The sequence below is a fragment of the Lissotriton vulgaris genome, chromosome 11 (assembly GCF_964263255.1).
Source record: "Lissotriton vulgaris chromosome 11, aLisVul1.2, whole genome shotgun sequence".
NCBI classification, from domain to species: Eukaryota; Metazoa; Chordata; class Amphibia; order Caudata; family Salamandridae; genus Lissotriton; species Lissotriton vulgaris.
Window position 1 is genome coordinate 1,110,732,410 of NC_141699.1, and position 24,929 is coordinate 1,110,757,338.

Here is a 24,929-nt window from a genome sequence, read left to right on the forward strand (position 1 = left end):
CCTTGCGGGTGGGAGGAGTTCAGGAAGGAGAAAAGAAGATGGTTGCACCGGGGAGGTGCGTAATCTGCAAAGAAAAATGTAGAAGGGGGAGAGAAAGAGGTTCAATTAAAAGGTAATGGGTTGAGACATGGGAAACAAAAGAAGGATTAGTGTGTGTGGGTGTTTAACAAAAAAAAATGAGGGTGACTTTTTGTTTGGTAAGAAGAAAAGTCACAAGGTGGTTTTGCTGGCCTTTCAGAGTGAGAAATACATCAAAACAGGTTCTTCATAAAAAAAGATCATCAGAACACTTTTCGTCACGCTGTATTTTCAACATGCAACCTTTCATAAAGTGCCCCCTCTAATTGGAGCCCTCTTCAAAGTTTTGTACACGTAAAAGGGGAGGGGGTTAGAGGCGGCTGGAAGACGTGCATATTGGACACGCTGTAGTAGTTATTCTGAAGAAGGTATAGAAATGCGAAACGTGTTGACATACTCGTCAAGCAGACAGAGACGGTGACGGCCACATCTTGTACAAGAAGCTGATAATTCCCCAAGATATTGATTTGCTGAAAAATGAAGAAAACAGCCATAAATGTTTTGAGTCTTGATTATTTTCACAGACTTTGCAGAAAACTATTTGCATATTTATGGAGCTTAACCCAAAACAAAAAGCAATTACTAAACCAAGGATTTGTGGCAGAGCTCTGAAAGCTGTAAAAGAATGGCATCTGCAACAATCAAAATACACAAAGAAGTATACATTTTTCATGTTTTCAAAAAAGAAATGTGCTTAAGACTTCCAAACAAGCGTTAGACCTAATAGAGAATGAATATCATGCCATGGATCCATCTTAAAGAATAACAGACTTAAAGGTCTGCTTAAATACAGCTGGTTGAATGCAATCTGAGGTCAGTCAATGTGGTTCTCAGCCATGGATCAGCCAAACAAGGATATTTTGGGGGTTTTAAACCATTCTGGCACCAGAGCTTGAACACTTACCCACCACAATGGGCTCCGTGAGAAGTTGCCCTGTAGCAGGCTGTGGTACAGCAGGAGTTACAGATACAGGAGTATATTACCACAACTTTACTCAGCCATTCTGAGGTTCACAACTGGAAAGAGGGCTATCAAGGAACCTCCACACCCTGGACCATCAGCGCATAGAGAAAAGGCCACTTTCAGCTTCCTGGATTCATGGTGACGGGCTTCCTTGATACCTCAAATTACCTAACATCTATCTGGAACAAGGCCAGGAAATGTGCTAAAGCCCTCCGACCATGCAACAGGGGAAACCTCACCCAGCCTGGACAGAGTAAGGATTTTTTTTTCTTTTTTTTTGTGCAGAGTTTTATATAGCGTGAACTTTACCCGAACTGAATCAGGTATCAGAGCACTTTACATAGCACCAGTTACTTTACATGAGGACACACATTTATTTTTGTTAGGCACGGGGAGATTAAGTGATTTGCCCAGAATCACAGGATGTTTGGTAACATTACTGAGACTCAAACCCAGATCTCCAGGTCCGAGGTCGAGCGCCCTAGCCGTTAGGCCAACTCAGGCTGATAGCTCTTTCTCGATTCTGTGGGTGGTGGTGCATGGCCGTTCTTAGTTGGTGGAGCGATTTGCCTGGTTAATTCCGATAACGAACGAGACTCCTCCATGCTAACTAGTTACGCGACCCCCAGTGACAGATAATTGAGGAGTCCAATAAATTGCATTTTTTTCTGGATATGATATCTTGGGCGCAGATTAGGGAATAAGAGAGAGGTTTAATAACTCTGGCGCTGAGAGGCCTTCCTCATAGTGCATCACTTATATTGAGTATATGTATTATAATGATGTTGTAACTGTGATATATGCGTTTGTTTTTGTTATATGTACATTAAGTTTGATGTTTCTTGTTATGCATTTTTTTGTCCTTGCATCCCACTGTCCTGCCGAATAGTATGTGTGTCTTACTGAATTGTTCTTAATAATTTTTTGAAAATAATTGATATCGTCAGGGTAATTAATTGTGCCTTGAGTGGAAAATAAATGAGTGCTTAATCCCTCCATACCATCCTTCTGTTTATACATTTGTGACATTTGATGCCCAGGTATCGGAGGGTCATTTGGGCATACCCCCCCTTTTTTATAACCTCCGTCCAGGCTGGCAGGAGAGTTAATGAAATGCGTGAGGTGCAGTACTCCTCCCACCCCAACGCCACCTCTTAGTGTACACACAGTATAAGTGGGAGACGAAGAAGGGATGGGCAGGAGTCAGTCATTATTTCTGACCCCAAGTGCGTATCTTACTCCGCCTCCCACCCTCCGCTCCGACTCCTGCGTTCCTCCATACCCGTAACTATAAGGACCAGGTCAGAAGGTTCACCTTGGCTAATCTGATGAAGTTGATTGGGCCCAAGTCACAAAGAAGGAGTAAACATCAAGGTTGTGTTAAATATTGTGCTGGAGGAATATTTACAATCTAGGTCACATTCCTGCTGCATAAAAGTTCTTCTTAAGTCTACGAGTGCCATCTGCTCAGTGCAGACCTCCCACGTCCATATGGTCAGAGAAATATTGGAATTAAATGTTGCTTTTGCTTTTCATTTTAATCATGACAACAGGTTGTCATGACCTGGTTTCTTCTGATAATGCCTTCAAATTAGATCCAATGAGTATGCCCTTCTTCAAAGTACTCTAACAAGCGGGTCATTCACCTCGGAGCAAGCAAAGAAAATGTGCCACAAGTGTGGCTCAGGTGGCTGCTGACCGTCCAGGGCACACGCGCCACTGCACCTGCTAATGGTAGCCTCGCCCCTTCTTCCCCCACTTTCTATCCCTCTTCTGCTTTATACAATGGGGGGTGGGGTTCAGAAGTGCAGTTCAACTGTGCGGTAGCTCCCTCCATTGGACCACATGTCCTGGACCCCTCCTGCGGGAGATGGCTTCTTGAACATGTCTCGCTGCCATGAGTGGATAAGATGCAGACGATTGGCCGAGTGTCCTCAGCTGGAAGAACATCCCAATGTTTAACTTACACCATTCGCCCTTTGCAAATTGTGAGACTTAAAAAGGTAAACAAAATGTTCCATGTAGCTCAAACTGATGCATCTGAAACGTTTTATAAACTAGTATTTAGTGTTTTCACTAAAAGAATATTTCCACCATTGAAATCAAGCACTGGCAAAACCAATAGGTCTGTTATAATCTGACAAAGCATGTAAACTCTGGTATGCCCAATAGCACACAAACTATTTGTGCTGTGTCTTTGTGTATGTAACCTGCCGCTTTCTGTACCAGCCATAGTATGTGCTATGTTTTTTACTCCAGCTAGCATGAAGGGGTGCCTATCAAAAGCTTGGTTTCTCTAATATGCTGAAATTTCCCACCACAAATGAGTCCTCTATTGTTCCTTCAGATTTTATTCCAAACTCCTATGAGACTATATAGGATACAGGGGCTGTATCCAATGCTGACAGGTTACACACAGTAAGTTGAATTTCCATTATGCAAGCCATTAGCCAGTTACAAGCTTACCCAATAGAGAAGCAGCATGCAGGTAAACTGAATCATGGCGTAGAGAGTCATGTACTTAAAGACGCAGAAGGAGGTCACCAGAGCAGCTCGCCCCTCCCTGTGAGAGATAGAAGACAAGGTCAGACACATCTGGCACTGCCACGTCATGCATAAACACAGCCCCCACCCACCATCTGCTGTGATGAAGATAAGACTCTCATACAACGCCATCAATCATCGCTTGTCTTCAGCCTCACCTCAATCACTCACAGATCCCCTGCCTCCAAACTGGAGGCCGCGGGCCTTTAACTGGTCGCCATTGCCTCAGACTCCGTGCACTGCATTACTTGCATTTATTGACACTTACTCGTCATCTTTTTAGTTATCTTAAACTGCTTTGAAGTGCGTTGATAAATAGTGGGATGACTTATGGGATTTACAGACACGATGAACCCAGGCAGCACACTTTTCTTTGGCGCCGAACAGCCAGGTCTGGGTGGGTATGGGGTGGAGGGGGGGGGGGGGGTGGTAGACCACTGTATTACCTGTACACGGCAGCTCCTCATGGTGCCACCATGGCATATGTAAAGTTGTGGGATCCTAGTCGAGCATTCTAAGTATCAGACAATGCCCATTTATGGGTATAGTGGGTACAACTGACCACAAGCATGTGCGCCCATGCCATTTTTATTAACAGGGTCACCTGACTGGTGATGATTGTGTTGGATGGGTGTGGGGTGGATGTAAGTACTGCCCCTAGGGAGGGGGTGCTGCATTACTCGTCCAGCAGGTCACCACATGCCTCCCAAAATCCAAAAGAAAGGACAACAAGTCCAACTTGTGGAAACAAAACAACACAGCACAGCAATCCCACCTCTTTGGTTACTGTGCTGTGTTGCGTTAAAAAGTTAGCAACTCTGCCCCTTCGATGTGCGTTGATAGAAAAAGAATATGCGAAGACCACTACAGCACTGACGCAGAGAAAGAATGGGCTCACCAGATAGCCCAGGGGGTTTTGTGCAATGAGGCAAATCATGCCATTGAACCCGGGTCACATATTGCAAGGTTGTCCTTGTTACCCTCCAACATGACAGGAGTAACCATCACATACTTGAAATGCAATCTGAGTATGGGTGTGAGGTAAACTCCGCTCCGCCGGCAGGGTTTGCAGAGTTTTTCAGTTACAGAAATACTCTGGTAACTGTGGCATGGCTGAGTTAAGTCTCGCACGCGGCTCGCCCTGTGCAAATTCTCAATGAGGACGGTCATGGCGGGTCACTACCTTTCGTGTTGAGAAAGCTGCCACTTGAGCACAAAGAAAGAGCCCCTATGGAGCAGCATGAGATGCTGTTCCACGGATTCTACAGCGCTGCACAAGCCCCTTGCTAAAAATCAGCAGGATCAGCACGACGGGCTAGAATTCTGGGTGGGCGTAGTGTGCGTAGTGGGGCTACGCGAAGTGGGGAGGAAGCTACGCCCACCCACACACTTTGCGTAGCCCCACTACGCGCCGCCCACTCCCCTCCCGCCCTCTTGTAAATGCACAGGCAACGATTTAAAACAATGTTAAATACAATAAAATGACTTACCTCACATGCGGCATGCGCATTTGTCAGAAAGACATGGCGAGAAACAAGGTAGAGGGAGTCCCGGGACGCTGCATGTGAGGTAAGTCATTTTAATTTATTTAACATTGTTCTAAATCATTGCCAGGGCATATACAAGAGGGCGGGAGGGAGGCGGGTGGCAGGCTACTTCGCTCCGCCATGGCGTGTGCGTAGTGTTGCCTACTTTGCCTACTCTGCTAATCGCGAAGTAGGCAACACTACGCACACTCCGTGGACGGAGCGAAGCCCTAAGCCCACCATTAGTTCTTATGTAGCTCCGTGTAATTCTGCAGAGTAGCAATCTACGAGTTCTGCCCACCAGAAAATGTGACTCACTTGATGAGCTGCGGAATGCACTCAATGTTGGGGGTCTTGGAGGTGAAAGGTGAAGCCACTGACGCCTCCTGCTCAGAGAGGGAGATCCCGGCGTGAGCCACTTTTAGAGCCTGAAACACACAAGAGTGAGACAAGATGGGTTAGAACATGACTGCTAAATATCTGTCACTTCATTGTATGCAGAAGCGGTGGCATGAACGTGCTTCAGAAGTGCACCCCTCGCCTGCACATGGAAGGGCTCCTCACAACTAAGGTTCAAAGACATGCTTTACTTTCTCCCTTCCTCCCTCGGCTGTTCATTTGTGCTCTGTCTCCGCCCCGTCCCAGTTTCAAATGTCCCTCCCCATTCCCTTGCTGCTTTCCTCCCTCTCTTCTCCCTCCACCCTTTCTCGCCTCCTCTCCTCTCAGCCCTACTTCCTCTCTTTTATGATCTTCCTCTCCTCTCGCTTCTGTCTCCCTCTCGCCTCCTACTATCTTCTTTTGTAACATTTCCGATTTCAGCCATGAAAACCCTCGAAGTCCTAAAGTCCGACCTCAGTTCTAGTTCATCCAAAAGCTGCAAAAACAAGTTCATTCAATTCACAACTTCTGCGAACCTTGTAAGGATGAGAGCCTGTCACCACCCCACTGATACACAACCCAACCTCTGGGGTTTCAAACAGATCTATACAGCAGGTGTGTAACCCCTCTGAGCTCTCTCATAATCCTCCACACACTGCCTCCTTCTCTTGGACAGATGCCACTTCATGTGTGTGCCAAGTGTCACTTCATGTGTGTGCCATGTATCATTCAGGAACGTGCCAGGTGTGACTTCAGGAACGTGCCAGGTGTGAATTATGTGTGTACCACGTGTCTTTTCACAGGTGTGCCAAGTGCTGCTTCATCTGTGTGCCAGGTTTTAGCCTCACAGGTGTGCCAGATGTCACTTCAGGAGAATGTCAGAAGTGACCACTTCATTTGTGTGCCAGGGTCACTTCGGGAGTGTGCCAGGTGTCACTTTGGGAGTATGCCAGGAGTCACATCATGTGTGTGCCAGGTGTCACTTCACAGGTGTGACAGGTATCACTTCATGTGTGTTCCAGGTGTCACTTCATGTGTGTGCCATGTATCATTCAGGAACGTGCCAGGTGTGACTTCAGGAACATGCCAGGTGTGAATTATGTGTGTACCACGTGTCTTTTCAGAGGTGTGCCAAGTGCTGCTTCATCTGTGTGCCAGGTTTTAGCCTCACAGGTGTGCCAGATGTCACTTCAGGAGAATGTCAGAAGTGACCACTTCATATGTGTGCCAGGGTCACTTCGGGAGGGTGCCAGGTGTCACTTCAGGAGTATGCCAGGAGTCACATCATGTGTGTGCCAGGTGTCACTTCACAGGTGTGACAGGTATCACTTCATGTGTGTGCCAGGGTCACTTCAGGAGTATGCCAGGTGTCACATCATGGGTTTGGCAGGTGTCACTTCACAGGTGTGACATGTATCACTTCATATGTGTGCCAGGGTCACTTCAGGAGTATGCCAGGTGTCGCATCATGTGTGTGCCAGGTGTCACTTTACAGGTGTGACAGGTATCACTTCATGTGTGTGCAAGGGTCACATCAGGAGTATGCAAGGTGTCACATCATGGGTGTAACAGGTGTCACTTCACAGGTGTGGCAGGTGTCACTTCAGGTGTGTCAGGTGTCACTTCACAAGTGTGCCAGGTATCACTTCAGGAGTGTGGCAGGTGTCACAACATGTCTGTGCTAGAGTCACTTCAGGAGTTTGCCAGGTGTCACATCATGTTTGTGGCAGGTGTCACTTCATGTATGTGCCAGGATCACTTCAGGAGTATGCCAGGTGTCACATCATGTGTGTGCCAGGTGTCACATCACAGGTGTGACAGGTGTCACTTCATGTGTGTGCCAGGCATCACTTTACAATTGTGCAAGGTATCACTTCAGGAGTGTGGCAGGTGTCACAACATTTGGGTGCCAGAGTCACTTCAGGAATCATCTAAGACTTCACAAGTGTGCAGGGTATCACTTCAGGAGTATGCCAGGTGTCATATCATGTGTGTGCCAGGTGTCACTTCACAGGTGTCACAGGTATCACTTCATGTGTGTGCCAGGTATCACTTCAGGAGTGTGGCAGGTGTCACAACATGTGTGTGCCAGAGTCACATCAGGAGTATGCCAGGTGTCACATCATGGGTGTGGCAGGTGTCACTTCACAGGTGTGGCTGTTGTCACTTCATGTGTGTGCCAGGTTTCACTTCATAAGTGTGCCAGGTATCACTTCAGGAGTGTGGCAGGTGTCACAACATGTGTGTGCCAGAGTCACTACAGGAGTATGCCAGGTGTCACATCATGTGTGTGGCAGGTGTCACTTCATGTATGTGCCAGGGTCACTTCAGGAGTATGCCAGGTGTTACATCACGTGTGTGCTAGGTGTCACTTCACAGGTGTGACAGGTATCACTTCATGTGTGTGCCAGGGTCACTTCAGGAGTATGCCAGGTGTCACATCATGGGTGTGGCAGGGGTCACTTCACAGGTGTGGCAGGTGTCACTTCATGTGTGTGCCAGGTGTCACTTCACAAGTGTGCCAGGTATCACTTCAGGAGTGTGGCAGGTGTCACAACATGTGTGTGCCAGAGTCACTTCAGGAATCATCTAAGACTTCACAAGTGTGCCAGGTATCACTTCAGGAGTATTCCAGGTGTCACATCATGTGTGTGCCAGGTGTCACTTCACAGGTGTGAACGGTATCACTTTATGTGAGTGCCAGGGTCACTTCAGGAGTATGCCAGGTGTCACATCACGTGTGTGCCAGGTGTCACTTCACAGGTGTGACAGGTATCACTTCATGTGTGTGCAAGGGTCACATCAGGAGTATGCCAGGTGTCACATCATGGGTGTGGCAGGTGTCACTTCACAGGTGTGACAGGTATCACTTCATGTGTGTGCAAGGGTCACATCAGGAGTATGCCAGGTGTCACATCATGGGTGTAACAGGTGTCACTTCACAGGTGTGGCAGGTGTCACTTCAGGTGTGTCAGGTGTCACTTCACAAGTGTGCCAGGTATCACTTCAGGAGTGTGGGAGGTGTCACAACGTGTCTGTGCCGGAGTCACTTCAGGAGTTTGCCAGGTGTCACATCATGTTTGTGGCAGGTGTCACTTCATGTATGTGCCAGGGTCACTTCAGGAGTATGTCAGGTGTCACATCATGGGTGTGGCAGGTGTCACTTCACAGGTGTGACAGGTATCACTTTGTGTGTGTGCCAGGGTCACTTCAGGAGTATGCCAGGTGTCACATCATGTGTGTGCCAGGTGTCACATCACAGGTGTGACAGGTGTCACTTCATGTGTGTGCCAGGTGTCACTTCACAATTGTGCAAGGTATCACTTCAGGAGTGTGGCAGGTGTCACAACATATGGGTGCCAGAGTCACTTCAGGAATCATCTAAGACTTCACAAGTGTGCAGGGTATCATTTTAGGAGTATGCCAGGTGTCACATCATGGGTGTGCCAGGTGTCACTTCACAGGTGTGACAGGTATCACTTCATGTGTGTGCCAGGGTCATTTCAGGAGTATGCCAGGTGTCAAATCACGTGTGTGCCATGTGTCACTTCACAGGTGTGACAGGTATCACTTCATGTGTGTGCCAGGGTCACTTCAGGAGTATGCCAGGTGTCACATCATGGGTGTGGCAGGTGTCACTTCACAGGTGTGGCAGGTGTCACATCATGTGTGTGCCAGGTGTCATATCACAAGTGTGCCAGGTATCACTTCAGGAGTGTGGCAGGTGTCACAACATGTGTGTGCCAGAGTCACATCAGGAGTATGCCAGGTGTCACATCATGGGTGTGGCAGGTGTCACTTCACAGGTGTGGCTGTTGTCACTTCATGTGTGTGCCAGGTTTCACTTCATAAGTGTGCCAGGTATCACTTCAGGAGTGTGGCAGGTGTCACAACATGTGTGTGCCATAGTCACTACAGGAGTATGCCAGGTGTCACATCATGGGTGTGGCAGGTGTCACTTCACAGGTGTGACAGGTATCACTTCATGTGTGTGCCAGGGTCACTTCAGATGTATGCCAGGTGTCACATCATGTGTGTGCCAGGTGTCACTTCACAGGTGTGACAGGTGTCACTTCATGTGTGTGCCAGGGTCACTTCAGGAGTATGCCAGGTGTCACATCATGGGTGTGGCAGGTGTCACTTCACAGGTGTGGCAGGTGTCACTTCATGTGTGCGCCAGGTGTCACTTCACAAGTGTGCCAGGTATCACTTCAGGAGTGTGGCAGGTGTCACGACATGTGTGTGCCAGAGTCACTTCAGGAGTATGCCAGGTTTTCACATCATGTGTGAGGCAGGTGTCACTTAATGTGTGTGCCAGGTGTCACTTCATGTGTGTACCAGGTGTCACGTCATGTGTGTGCCAGGTGTCACTTCACAGGTGTGCCATTTGTCACTTCATTAGTGTGCCAGCTGATGCTTCATGGGTGGGCCGGCTGTTACTTAATGTTGGTGCCAGGTGTCACTTCAGGAGTGTGTCAGGAGTATCTACTTCAGGTGTGTGGCAGGTGTCACATTATGTGTGTTCCAGGTGTCACTTCAGGTGTGTACCAGGTTCATGTGTGTGCCAGGTGTCACTTTAGTATTGTGCCAGGCGTTGTTTCACGTGTGCGCCAGGTGTCACTTCACAAATGTGCCAGATGTTGCTTCAGGAGTGTGCCTGGAGTGTCCCACAGAAGACTGAGGGGCAGCCCTGACAGGCCACTGCTGTCTATATCAATGAGTTCCATTTAGATGTATTGGATTCACATGTGTCTTTTGCAGGTATAGTGATACCTGGCATGTAAGCAGCCCTCTTGTGATTACTTTGGACACTCCTAGTTAAGAAATATTTGCTTCACTTCCCTCTGTCTGAAGACTAATGAAAAATAGAAATGTAAAAACAAAAGACATGTCTCCGCAGGCACCTGGGACAGTTGAGAGACTGCTGAGGGAAGAAGGTCATAGCTGGGACCAGTGAAAGGAGACATTTTACCTTAGCAGCAAAAGAGGGAGGAGTTTAGGGATGGGCGTAACTTGCGTAATTCCATGTAGCGTAATCACAAAGAATCATCTAAGAATTCCACAAGATTACGCAGATACGTGGGAAGAGTAAAACGACATTTACTGCTATTTCGTAACACTAAAATACCCCTCGTGTCCCAAATAACAGTGAGGATGCACTTTGCATTACAAAATAGCTCTAAATGCAACAGAACATGAATAACAAGCGCCCGTATCCGCTCACGCTCCCTAGATGTGCTCTTCGGGTAAGCTTTTTCCCATCTTCCTCCTGGTAATTAGCGCTATTTTGTTAGAGCAAAATGCACACCTGCATCCAAAATGGATGAGAGGATGGATTGTTGTGGTAAGAACTAGAGCTAAATGTAGCAGACAATGAACACGGAGTGGAGCAGCCACTCATGCTCGCTAAATGTAGCAGACGATGACTAGAGAGTGTGAGTGGCCACTCACGCTTGTTAAATGTAGCAGAAGATGAATAGGGAGTAAGAGTGGCCACTTGCATTCACTAAATGTAGCAGAAGAGGAATAGAAAGTGGAGCTGCCACTCACGCTCGCTAAATGTAGCAGAAGATTACTAGGGAATGTGAGTGGCCACTCGCATTCGCTAAATGTAGCAGAAGAGGAATAGAGAGTAGAGCTGCCACTCATGCTCGCTAAATGTAGCAGACGATGACTAGAGAGTGCGAGTGGCCACTCACACTTGTTAAATGTAGCAGAAGATTATTAGGGAGTGCGAGTGGCCACTCACACTCGCTAAATGTAGTAGAAGATGAACAGGGAGTGCAAGTGGCCACTCACATTCGCTAAATGTAGCAGACAATGAATACGGAGTGGAGCTGCCACTCATGCTCGCTAAATGTAGCAGACGATGCTTAGAGAGTGCGAGTGGCCACTCACGCTCGTTAAATGTAGCAGAAGAGGAATAGTGAGTGTGAGTGGCCACTCGCGTTCACTAAATGTAGCAGAAGAGGAATAGAGAGTGGAACTGCCACTCATGCTCACTAAATGTAGCAGAAGATGAATAGTGAGTGTGAGTGGCCACTCGCGTTCGCTAAATGTAGCAGAAGAGGAATAGAGAGTGGAACTGCCACTCATGCTCACTAAATGTAGCAGAAGATGACTAGGGAATGTGAGTGGCCACTCACATTCGCTAAATGTAGCAGAAGAGGAATAGAGAGTGGAGCTGCCACTCACGCTCGCTAAATGTAGCAGAAGAGGAATTGGGAGTGCGAGTGGCCACTCACGCTTGCTAAATGTGCTCTCGCTGTAGGATGGTTCCCCCAAATTTTGCGAGCAGGAGTAATTATGTAATTATCGATAATTCAGTGTCAAACAGTAACATGGAATTAGTGAAATTACTCCAATCACTACCGCGTAATTGAAATTCCGCCCAGGCCTAGTGAAGATGCGGCGGACACCGGTACTCAGACATACAAGGTCAGAATACTTTGTGGCATTTCTTACTCTCCACAACAATACAGACCAGAGAAGCTGTGTAAGGACTCATGTTGTTTTCCATTGCATCCATTGATGGAGCTCATAGTGATTTGGGATTGCTACTTTTTGGTCCAAATTATTTTGAGGTTTCTTAGTTTGGGTACATATTTTCACCAGTGTTGTCGTTCCCTGTCTCTGCTGGGCACCGCTTGGCAAGGACCCGGTAGCAGTGTGCCGAAGGTATAAAAACTTCAATTAAAAATAAAATAACAGAATTAAAGCAAGGTAGGATGAATGTAAGCCTATTTTCAAACTAAAACTTCAGGTTAGGGGTATAGAAATTAGAGGCGGTCACAGCAGAGGGAGCCCCTGGACACATCCTGATGTCCATGGGACTCTCAGGCAGGGACAGTAAGCACAGCTGACAACTCTCTCAACTAATCTGAGATTTCAGAAGGGCAGGAAGGGGATTGGCAACAGGCCTCATAGTCTAATGTCAGAGGTGGGGAAATAAATGGAAATCATATCTAAGTAATAATGTTGAAGAATGTTAGGGGTATATTTTCAAAGATTTCATGGAAAGGAACACACAAGTGACGTTTTTGTGCTACTTTTTGTGAACAGGAGAGAGCAGAACTGCACAATATCTTCAAATAAATGTCCTTCATCTATGTAATTACCAATAACAGGAAGGGTCTTGAAGAGAAGGGACGGGTCTCTGGAGATGCTTCTACATTCAGCTCTCCGTGTGGCAAAGGGAAAGGACACACTAAGGGGACATAACACAATAAAGATTGGGAAGATATTGGGGCCATTCTAGACAAGGAGAGAGGTTCTGGGCTTGGGTTGCACAGACTGACAGTTCCCAGTGTAAAAAGGCAGTGCAAGAACAAGTGACATGTTGCAATGCCTAAGCTGTGGGGGTGGGGGGGGGGGCAGAACAAGCAGAAGGAAGGATGATGTACCTCACGTATCATTGATGAGGCTTCACTTGGAGAACCATGAATGGTGGACTGCAGAAAGCGCAGTTGGGAACTACCATGAAGAAAGTATGTACACATCGGATATCTTCGAAAGAGAGTTACAAGAACACCCTTCTGCATGGCCCAGATGTTGAGTGGGACATGGGGGACAAAAAAAAGGGTGTAACCCACATGTGAAACTTAAGCAGGAAAATATCTACTAGGGAAGTTCTAGATCTTGCGTCGGGGTTTGAAATTCAGCATGATGGGAGTGTAAAGAACAACGCAACATTCTTTTGGTAAATGCCTGGTATCTTCTCTCAGCAAGAGGGGTGAAGACTAAATCACCATCAGAAATCAGACAGTTGTGTTAATTTACAGGTGATCAAGGGACTCAAACTATGAGATGAGTTATAGAGCTGCGGGCGATGGAGAGTCGATGATGTGTGGGACAATAGCAGGGGTGCTCGAGATGTCCATCAGTGATTCTTTTCTCACATTGCTATTGCTGTCTGCTCTTAGAAAGTATCTGTGGCTGTGTGTCCAAGTGTGAGACCCTGAGGGCAAGAAGCTCATACAATCCAGAGGACACTCCCGCCTCCTGGTAACACACCCGGCACACTCACAGAAAGGTTTGACCATAATCAACCCACAGTGGATTTTACACTTTTAGACTTATCTTTACTTACTCCACAGTCATTGGCTCCATCTCCACACATACACACATAGTAACTGCAAGAGAAAATATTAATGTCCATTAAAACAAAGTTGAACACTGAAGGTGTAAGTCTACATCATGTGGTAACTCTTCAAGTTAGAACATCCATGCTAGCAATGATCTCCCCCTTAGAGTGATCCAGTTATGGATGGTATATTCTGCTTTGTGAGCTCAATTTGTTGTATTTTGAGTTATGAATCAAAGGGCAGCACAGACCGGCCCACCGTCAGCGGGAGATTAATGGAAGGACATGTGCTTCAGCTCAGAAGATGTATGTACCCACACATGTTCCTGCTTTACATGTCACGAAATGTCCATAGACTGTCTCACATCCCAGGGCATGAACAGTCCAAAAGCTAGCTCCCTCTCCTAACATGCACAGACTTTACCCTGGACTTTCACCATGTGCACAACTCAGCTGTCTTTTGTCAAGGCTCGCCCTATAGAAACAACTCATACAAATACACATACATACATGTACATACATACCAAATGTCCTGTGGCTGCATTATGTGGCTTTAGGAAAGTAAAAGAAAGACTAAAACATATGTTTGTGTTTGCTTTGAATTCTAATGTTTAATGAATACCTTTATTGATGAATGTTGCACCCTTTAGTAATAAGGAATACATATGCGTATGGTCATTCACTCAATTGGTTTTAATGATGAAATCTCAACATAAGATTGTAGTTTTATTAACGTGACTACATTGAAAAAGCCAGGATGCCAGCCCTATACATTGCTGTGGTGGCCCATTGACAAAGCCGGCTCTATGTGGTGGACTCCTGACAAAGCCAAGAGGCCTGCCTTATACATAGTGACACCTCCTTATATTGTGATGTTGCATCTGGCAAGGGGGGAGGGGGGGGGGGGATTTTGTGATTATGGAGTTTGTGTCCCACTGGGGTCAAATGTGTTCTAAAGATGTCACCATAGGTATTTTCATGTACCTGATGTATATATATGTTAAATAATGGGTAATATTTAGTTTTGTGTTTGTAATAAAAATATGTTTCCTTTTTTTAAGAAAAAGTACTGACTCGACAATGATGTATTGAGTGTTGTTGCGTATCTGTGAGTTGGGGTTACTAGCCCACACTACCTCCCTGAGGTAGTGTGGGCTAGTAACCATGAACTGCTCTTTTTCTCTACCCTGCGAGACTCAAGTGATACCAGGGGGTACTTGGCTCCTAGTAAGGAGACAATCGTGGTCTATTACATGTGAAGGACTCACATACTGCACGGTGCAGAGACAGAATATCGAATAAAAAATATCAAGTTGCACAAATTTCGAGTTGCAAATATCCTGGGTCAGAAATATCGACAGCAAGAATATCATGGTCAAGAATATCGACTTAACCTCTTCGATGCGCCGGACGGCCGCCGGCAGTCTGACGTCACGGTGGTCATGTGGGTCGGATGGCCGGGGGCCATCCGAACTGCGCATTCGTCAAATTCCGCCGCACTGCGGCAGAATTTGCGCCGCGTCGAAGAGGTTAAGGTAAGTAATATTGATTTTAAAAATATCGAAGTGTTGAATATTGTTTGCAAAAATATCTTTGATAAAAATATTGTTTGTTTATTAATGTTATGTATTTTAGTATATATTTTATATGTATGTGTTGTATGTTTTTGTTGTATAAGTATTGTTTGTATTTTTAATATATGTGTTACATTTTTAGAAGTTATGATTTTTTTTATTTGAATTTTCCGTTTTTAGTACCATAGCGGATTATGGGTTTATAGGGGAATAGGGTGGGTAGTAATATAATAATATTAAATTGATTGATTATTTTTTAGTCATTAATATTTGTTTAATTGAGATGTTATAGTGTTACATGAGTAAAGTAATGTATTATTAATTCATGAATAATTGGTTGGTAATTAATTGTGTAATTAATTTTAGGTTTCTGTTGTGGTTTTTATAGGTGCTAAGGGTGGGAAGTATTTTTTTTTATTGCTTAATTAATAATTGGCTGTGAATTAGTTTACATTAATTAATTGTAATTAACTATGGTAATTGTGTAATTAATTCTAGGTGTGTTTTGTGGTGTTTATAGGTGTTAAGGGTGGGAAATAATTAATTTTTAATTGATGAATTAATATTTGGATGTTAATTAATTTTAATTAATTAATTGGTGATTAATAATGTTAATCGTGTAATTAATTTTAGGTGTGTGTTTTGGTGTTTATGGGAGTAAAAGATTGGAAGTAATTTGTATTTAATTAATTATATATTTGTTAACTATTGTTAATTATTGGATATGTATTTTGCACACTTTTAAAGGGGTAAAGGGTGGTTATTGAATACATTTTTATTATTATATTATTATTTGTTAATAGTAATAGTATTTAATTTATAAATACGTTTTAATTGTGTTTCAATATTTTAGAGTTTAATTTAGGTGTGTGTTGTGGATATCATAGTGTTTAATTATGCATAGTCAATTAATGTTTATTTGCTTTTTTATTAGTAGTATTTTCTAACTTGATTATTACTTATGTTAATTTTAAGAAAATATAATAAAAAAAGTTGAAGTGTTTCGTTATTGGTGTTGTGTTATAGGGTAGGAAATACAATAAATAAATGCATGTATTCATTTATTTGTTTATAAATAAGTTCTAGTTTAAAAGATAATTTTTATAAATGTATTTATTATTTTATATTATATATTATTTTTAGGTTTTTTATATGTAATAATATTACCATATTGTTTCTTTTTATAAATGTAATATATTTTAATTAATTTCTACATATTGTTTATTTATTTTTATGATTTTAAAAATAATTTTTATTGCATTTTATTTTTGTTTTAACTGTTTGAGTGTGAATATTAATGTTTAACTCTTCGCTATCTAACACTTTCCCAAATGTTGCTCTCACTAGAGTGGGAATAGTTATTTTTACCTCTCCACTATCCAGCACTTTCCTTACTGTTGCACTCACTGAAGTGGGAGTAGTAATTTTCCCCCTCTGCTATCCAACACTTTCCCTAATGTTGCATTCACTGGAGTGGTAATAAAAAATGTACCTCTCAGCTATCCAATATTTATTCTACTGTTGCGTTCAGTGGAGTGGGAATAGTCATTTTTACCCCTCCGCTATCCAACACTTTCCCTACTGTGGCACTCACTGGAGTGGGATTAGTAAATATTACCCCTCAACTATCCAACACTTTCCCTACTGTTGCACTCTTTGGAGTGGGAATAGTAATTTTTTCCCCTCCGCTATCCAACACTTTCCCTACTGTGGCACTCACTGGAGTGGGATTAGTAAATATTACCCCTCAACTATCCAACACTTTCCCTACTGTTGCACTTACTGGCGTGGAAATAGTATTTTTTACCTCTCCGCTATCTAACACTTTCCCTACTGTAGCATCTACTGGAATGGGAATAAAACATTTACCCCTCAGCTATCCAATATTTAATCTACTATTGCTTTTATTGAAGTGGGAATAGTCATTTTTACCCCTACAAAATCCAACACGTTCCCTACTGTTGCACTCTTTGGAGTGGGAATAGTAATTTCTTCCCCTCTGCTATCCAACACTTTCTCTACTGTTGCACTCATGGGACTGAGAATAGGAATTTTTACCTCTCTGCTATCCAACACTTTCCCTACTGTAGCATCTACTGGAGTGGGAATAAAACATTTACCCCTCAGCTTTCCAATATTTAATCTACTATTGCATTTAGTGAAGTGGGAATAGTCATTTTTACCCCTACGCAATCCAACACGTTCCCTACTGTTGCACTCTTTAGAGTGGGAATAGTAATTTTTACCCCTACGCAATCCAACACGTTCCCTACTGTTGCACTCTTTAGAGTGGGAATAGTGATTTCTTCCCCTCCGCTAGCAAACACTTTCCCTAATGTTGCATTCACTGGAGTGGTAATAAAAAATGTACCTCTCAGCTATCCAATATTTATTCTACTGTTGCATTCAGTGGATTGGGAATAGTAATTTTTACCCCTCCGCTATCCATCACTTTCCCTACTGTTGCACTCTTTGGAGTGGGAATAGTACTTTTTTCCCCTCCGCTATCCAACACTTTCCCTGCTGTTGCTCTCCCTGGAGTGGAATAGTGAATGTAATTATTTTGCTATCCAACACTTTCCCTACTGTTGCACTGATAGTATTGGGAAATGTAAGTTTAATTTCTTTTTAATATTTTAATAATTTCATTTATTATACAATGAGTTTTTTTCTATTTTAAATTGATATATATATATATATATATATATATTACCTACTGGCGGTCGCCAGTAGGTAGTTATAGTTAGGATAATTTTCAATGTTAAATCTCAACATTCTATTTTGAATAACTTTGGCGCCGGTTGACGAATCTGCCTGAAATTTTCAGGAAAATGGTCTCATGGCGGTCCGGTCCTTCCCTGAAAGTTTGGGGGGGATTCGTCAAGCGGGGGCCGAGATAAAAGGGGGGTCCCAAAACGCGTTTTCCCCATGTTAATTTCCATAGGGCGGTCGATTTCACTTTTAGCCCGAACGGCTGAATGGATTTCCACCAAACTTGGCAAAATTGTAGGGACTGGTAGCCCGATGTGCCTTTGCTATGTCTCAAGATATGTGCTCCAGTGGATTTTGAGTAATTTAGGTTCAAAAAAATATATATATCTATAGCAGCGCACAGGTGCGCGCACCGGAGTGCGCTCCAGGCGCGACACGCGAGGTGCGCATGGAAAGCTGATTGGCTCTCGGGTGTCTGTAAACATTCCAAACAGTCCAGAGCGGTCGCCATCTTGTGTCTCGGTAAAATCGAGACATAAGAGGTGGCTAAAACAAAGTGGGAACTGACCATAAGGCGTCAGGGATAGACCCCTTTGACCCCCTAGGTTTGATGTGGGGGCTATAAAAGGGCCCCGCGGGGCATTTAAAATATTTTTTTTTTTTTCGTTTTGCGCGGGGGAAGCGCTCGGTGCGCGCACCAGGTAGCGCACCGGGGAGCGTAAAATGAGGGAAAAAGATGACAGAGTTTTAAAAAAATGAAGTTTTCATTTAGAAATTGGAGGTAGTTCTTAAAAGAACTTTTTTTTTTCTTCTTTTTGTTGTTTTATATTTTTTTTGTGTTTTTGGAACTTTTTAAACTTTTTTTGGCTTTTCAAAACAGTTTTATATTTTTTTTGTATTTTTTAGGGGGAGAAACAAAAAAAGGGAATTGAAACTGGCTCAACTGGAGCAAAAAAACAAAAAACCCAAAAAATTATTTCTTTTTGGGGCACTTGTGATTATCACCTGCAAGGACGATGAGCTTAACACTTTGTTCCCCATAGGAGATAAGCTTGCCACAAGCCTTACAAGTAATTTTAAAATCAGCAAATCTTGGCTGAATGGTAGGCATCACCTCAGATGTTTCTGGTTGCGAGGAAGAGGGTTGTTTTCTTTGGGAGGGGGTCCTTGATGACTGGGGGAGGTTACTGGCCAGTTCCCGGAACTCTGCGCGAGAGTAGTTGTTTGGATGTTTTCTTGTCATGTGCCGAATCATGGTATAGTTACCAAAAGAATATTTCTTATTTGGGTTGCCCCGTGAAAGTTCATCATCGCAGATGAGGCAAGTGACTTTGGGCGCATTCACCTTTTTTTGCCCCTCTGGGAATGAAAAAAACTGCCAAATGAAGTGTGGTTTGGGTTTATAAGGTGTGTTTTCTTCAGGCAGCCATCTTCTTCTCCCCTCCTCCTCTTCCTCTTCCTCCTCCTCCTGTTCTTGACCACCAATATAATTTGGAGCTGGTCCTCTTGGTGGTGGTGGTGGTGGTGGTGGCTGAGATGCACCTGCTGCTGCTGCTACTGAAGCCATTTTAAAGTACAAAAAGGTACAGAGAGTTCCAAACAGATCTTCCTCAGTCAAAGGACAAAGTCAGAATAAGGAAAAAAGGTGGGGGCTTTCATCATTTGGAAAACAAAACTGTCCTGAACCAATGAGAAGTGTTATTTTCAGGTCACAAGACCAGGGGCTTCATCATTATGAAACTAAAACTGTTATGAACCAATGAAAAGTGTTATTTTCTGCTCACATGACCCGACGCGCTTACGCTACGCGCACGGGGGCGCGCAGCGTAAGCGCGTCGGAAGTTTACGTTTTGCGATCGTATTCGTTCGAGTACTTCCGGGTGCGCTTACGCCGTGCGTATCACGCGGTCGCGGCTACGCGATACGTCACGATCATGTTTTCGTTTGCGATATTGGCGCTCACGAGACGCTCCCCGGAGCGCGCCCGGGGGCGCTTTTCAGAAATACGCTTTTCGGGGCGCACTCCGGGGCGCGCTCTGGGAGCGCTCCCCCCAAAAATTAAAAAAAAAAAAATGGGATAATTGTAGAGACAGGTAGCCCTATTCTGAAGTGGTTTGTAAAAAAATTAACTTTATAAAAATATGTATTGTGCTACATTGGGCTTAATATATGTTAGAGCCAAAATGTAGCCCAAATGTAGCCCAAAGTAGCCCAATGAAGCCCAAAGATGGCCACCAGAGATCAAAAATTGTAAATGTAGCCCAAAATTCAACTAGATGTAGCACAACTGTAGCCCAATGACAGAATGTACCAGAGTGTTAAAAAGAACAACTAGAGTGCTAACAGTCTTATTTATAAAGTGAAACTTATAGTAAGGAATTAGCATTTAAAAAACCTATGAAATTCACTGAAAAAAACCATAGGTTTCACACCAGTTATAGTTAGGAATTAGCATTTAAAAAACCTATTAAATTCACTGAAAAAAACATAGGTTTCACACCAGTTATAGTTAGCTGCAAATTTTACTGATATAAAACCATTGAAATTCCCACGTTATAGTTAGTCGGACTCACTATAACTTGCGCGTGCAATGCACTGCTGATGACATCACATATTACATCACTCATGACATGGTCAGTGACATCACTCATGACATCACTGATGACACCATCCTTGTGACACAGTGACAGACCTCCTTTCAGTGTAATGTAACCCATGAAACACATATTCAAAAATAGAAACTAATATTTTCAAAAAAGTGGATATACCCATACCAGATACAACAACCAATTCAGTAATACCACCATCTAATACACATCCACTCATGTGTATGTATATGGGTTATTAGATATTTTTATTAGTATCAGTATGAGTGTCTATATGGTTTGGTGGGGGTATTACTTAGCACATAGATGCATGAGTGACTGACTCTTTGTTTGTATGTGTTTTGAAGACAACATATGTACAGGACTGTATGGGTGGATGAGTGTCTATATGTGTTTGTTAGTGAGTGAATGACTGTCTCACTAGTGTCTTTATCAGTAACTACATATGTTTTAATCTAGTATATATGAATATTGATGTATATAAGTGAGTATATGTGAGAGTAAGAGATTGTAAGAGTTCCTGTTTAAATAAGTATGTGTTTCTATAAGTGATTGTTTAAGAGAATAAATATGTGTAATTTTAAATAGAAGTAAGGTGGAGGTGTGTGTATAACTCTATATTCAAATAAATGGATGTCCAATAGTTTATTTGCACGTGTGAATATGTGTGTGAGTAACTTTTGGATGAATGTCGGTGTGTAACAGGATGTATAGGTGTATCACTTCATATGATGAGTGAGTATATGTATGAGTGACTATATAGAACTGTTGGTGAATGAGTGGATGTGTATATAGATAGTGGAATTACTGAATTGCTTGTTGTAACTGATATAGGTATCTCCATTTTTTTAAAAATTTCAGTTTCTATTTTTGAATATGAGTCTCAAGGGTTACATTATAGTGAAAGGAGGTCTGTTACTATGTCACAAGGATGGTGTCATGAGTGATGTCACTGACCATGTCATGAGTGATGTAATATGTGATGTCATCAGCAGTGCATTGCACGCGCAAGTTATAGTGAGTCCGACTAACTATAACGTGGGAATTTCAATGGTTTTATATCAGTAAAATTTGCAGCTAACTATAACTGGTGTGAAACCTATGTTTTTTTCAGTGAATTTAATAGGTTTTTTAAATGCTAATTCCTAACTATAACTGGTGTGAAACCTATGGTTTTTTTCAGTGAATATATATATATATATATATATATATATATATATATATATATATACATATATATATATATATATTTTAGGTTTAAGATACAGATAATAGTTTAATAATTATTTTAAAGTAAATATATATATCTATGAATTATTATGTTTGTGTGTTTATCTTTTTTTAATTAAGTTTATCTGTCAGCGCTGCTTTTGATTTGGTGGATAGGGACTGTCTGTGGGAGACATTGCGAAATTTTGAGGTTCCTGCCGACCTTTTGCAGGTAATCCAAGAACTGCACAGCCAAAATTGGGCACAAGTAATCAAAGATACCTCTGGTGGCCTTACAACGGAAATAGAGATATATAATGGGTTGAGGCAAGGCTGCGTTTTGGCACCGTTACTCTTTGCCATATTTTTAGCAGACTTGCCTCCTCTCTTGGGCTCAGCCAGAGGCGCAAGCCCAAAAATAAATGGTAAGCACCTGTCCTGTCTGTTGTACGCGGATGACCTTGTAATAATGGACCAAACAGAGGTGGGGCTTCAGAGGAAGTTAAATGTATTTAATGAATATTGCATTGCAAAGCGTCTTACAGTAAACATGGATAAAACAAAAATTCTATGCTTCGGGAAGAAGTGTACGAAATTTAGCTGGTACTTGGGCCAAACTAAATTAGATACTGTAAGCGAATATAAATACCTCGGAATATGGTTTACAAGGTCCCTGAGGTGGGAAACCCACTTGGAAGCTCAGAAATTAAAAGCGCATTTAGCGGTATGCGGGCTGAAAAGATTCAACAATAGCTATGGCGATATGTCACACAAACCTCTATTGACTGCCTTTAAGGCTATGGTCCCTCCGCAATTCCAATATGGGGCAGAAGTAATCTGCATTGACGGGAAAAGTTCTTGGGATAAAGAGGAGGGCAAATGTTTAAAATCCCTTCTATCTCTTCCTGGGTCGGTAATGGTCCAGGCAGTTAGATTGGAAGTAGGCCTAACCGCATGGAATGTCCAGGTGCAGATGAGTTTCCTTAGATTTTGGAATCGATTGGGGCAGGGGGAAGTTACAAAGGTGTCACAATGGTGTATGAAAGAAATCCAGACCAGTGAGTTAAAGTGGGCCAAGGCAACAAGAAGTAAACTCCGGGCCATTTGTGACCACCTGAATGTGAACATTGACCCTCTGACACTCCAAACTAATGTAATAAAGAGCGTACTAAAAGCAAAGGGAAAAGAAATTTCAAGGGGCACAGACCAAGAGTATTTGAGAAAGAAGGACTCCGTGAAATTTATGAGCCCAGGTTGGGAGAAAGACTTAAGCTTTCCATATATAGATTTGCTACCAAACCGTTGGTTAAGGATAGAAGTTCTTAAGTTAAGAATAGGTATCAACCCGATATTTTTAAATAGTGCAATTAAATCGGCTTTAACGCATCCTGATGGCAAATGCGTGTGTAAGCTAGGAATGAAATGTAATATTTTGCACATTTTACTGGATTATGATATGTTTTTAAATTTACGTAAACAGTTCCTTCGTCCGATATTTTTAAAATACGAGGTTGAGGTGCGTTCTCAAGCACGGGAGCTTCTAGTTGTTATGGAAAATTTAGACATTGCAATAGCCATCGGGAAATTTATGCTGGGTGTTTATAAGTTCCCGGTTTGGCAGGAGGCTCAAAAACAGCAAGTAGCTTTATAATCCAAATGAATCCTTGTTTTAAACTGTATAAAGGTAGTTTTTAGGATAATTTGACTTTTTATTGATATGAATATGAAATTGTGATACGTTGATTTTATATGACAAAGTAGGATCTCTGGTTTATAGATCAAATGGTCTAAATAAACTTTATTTTTGACTTGACTTGAATATTAAATGTAATTTATTTTGTTAAATTTATGATTTGGTATATTTAATATATATTTTATTTAGTAAATATATATTTAAATTTATATTTTTTACATCTAGATTTTTCACATCAATATTTTTGTACTTACCTGTGTAGGTATGGGAGTCAATATTTTTGTAGTATATATATTTTTTCGAACATCAATATTTTTGTCATCGATATTCTATCATTGAGGCATCCCGCACCACCAATAACCAACTTTCATTCACTCTCTATCTCTATGTTGGTTCTGCCCTCCCACAACAGCTATTCTACTGCTTCCCCCAACCTTATTCACTCTATAAAACTCTCTGCCTCCTCCTCAGTTACTCCTCCTCCACACCCCTGATTTCTCCCATGAACCTACCTACTCTTCCTTTGCTTGCTTGCCTCTCAACAGTGTTTCTTTTTTTTAATATAGTTGCAATTTGCTACTGACTCACTCCTTTATTTTTCATGTGTCTTTGAGCATTTTTTTCTTAATTCACTGTGCCAAGATTGGTGTTTTCTATCTTATAATGGTAAATTAAATAAAAATCAGCTGCCATGCCATGATGAATAAGTGTGAGGTGACATCATATGGTGACCTATGAAGTCATGGTATATACTTGGACACGTATCACCACACATTCATGCATGTACATCAGCACACTTTCTTTTTTCCTAATACGGTTCAGCGTCACCATTAACCATTTTCCCCTTTTTGTCAGTGTTTAACGGCATTGACAAAACCCCCTGCCAAAGGTAATAGGTCCTCATTGGCAGGAGGAAAGCACCAAGCTGATTGTCTTTCCAATGCTTGTTTGTGTTCACTGTAGTGCTCTAAAGGAGGTACAAAGAGTTGGAACCTCCGATCGTCGTTGCGCTGCAGTACACAATGGCATCAGCACTAGGGCAATGTGTGGAGTGTTGAAATGTTAGTGAGCGACTGCACATAGGCCAGTGCTTTTGCATGTAAGGGTGGGAGTAGTGTGCGTAGTGGGGCTACGCTGAGTGCAACGGAGTGGAAAACAAACTCCGCACACTCCACGTAGCCCCACTACATGCCACTCGCCTTCCTCATATGAAGACGGAGCCCCAGGATGCCGCAGCTAAAACAAGCTGTTTTAAGTTACATTTAAATTTTTTTAAAGCTTGTAATTTAATTGTTAATAGGGCGGGATGGTGGCGGGGACTGGCCAACTCCACTCCGCCGTGAATTGTGCAGAGTTTTGCCTACTTCGCAGGGCGTGGATTAGGCAAAACTCTGTGCACTCCGCGGGCGGAGTGTAGCTCTCCGCCCACGGTTAGTTGCATGGCGGTGTGACTCCGTGCCAACTATCCATTGTGTGACTGGCAAACGCTGCTCTAAGTGTTGATCTATGGATAGTGAAATAAAATAATTTTTTTATTACCCTAATGAATGTCTTTAGAAATT

At 42.9% G+C, this 24,929-nt stretch overlaps 1 protein-coding gene across 1 annotated transcript in view; it reads right to left on the bottom strand.

Moving 5' to 3' along the window:
- Positions 1-24,929, bottom strand: part of LOC147684259 (putative cation-transporting ATPase 13A4) — a 202,679-nt gene that overhangs the window by 14,862 nt on the left and 162,888 nt on the right. Inside the window, exons 22-25 of the mRNA XM_086944656.1 lie at positions 13,580-13,622; positions 5,431-5,540; positions 3,509-3,605; positions 476-548 (exon numbers count right to left, since the gene is read on the bottom strand). Of these exons, the coding sequence (XP_086800782.1) occupies positions 476-548; positions 3,509-3,605; positions 5,431-5,540; positions 13,580-13,622 (323 nt within the window). The remainder of the gene's footprint in view (positions 1-475; positions 549-3,508; positions 3,606-5,430; positions 5,541-13,579; positions 13,623-24,929) is intronic.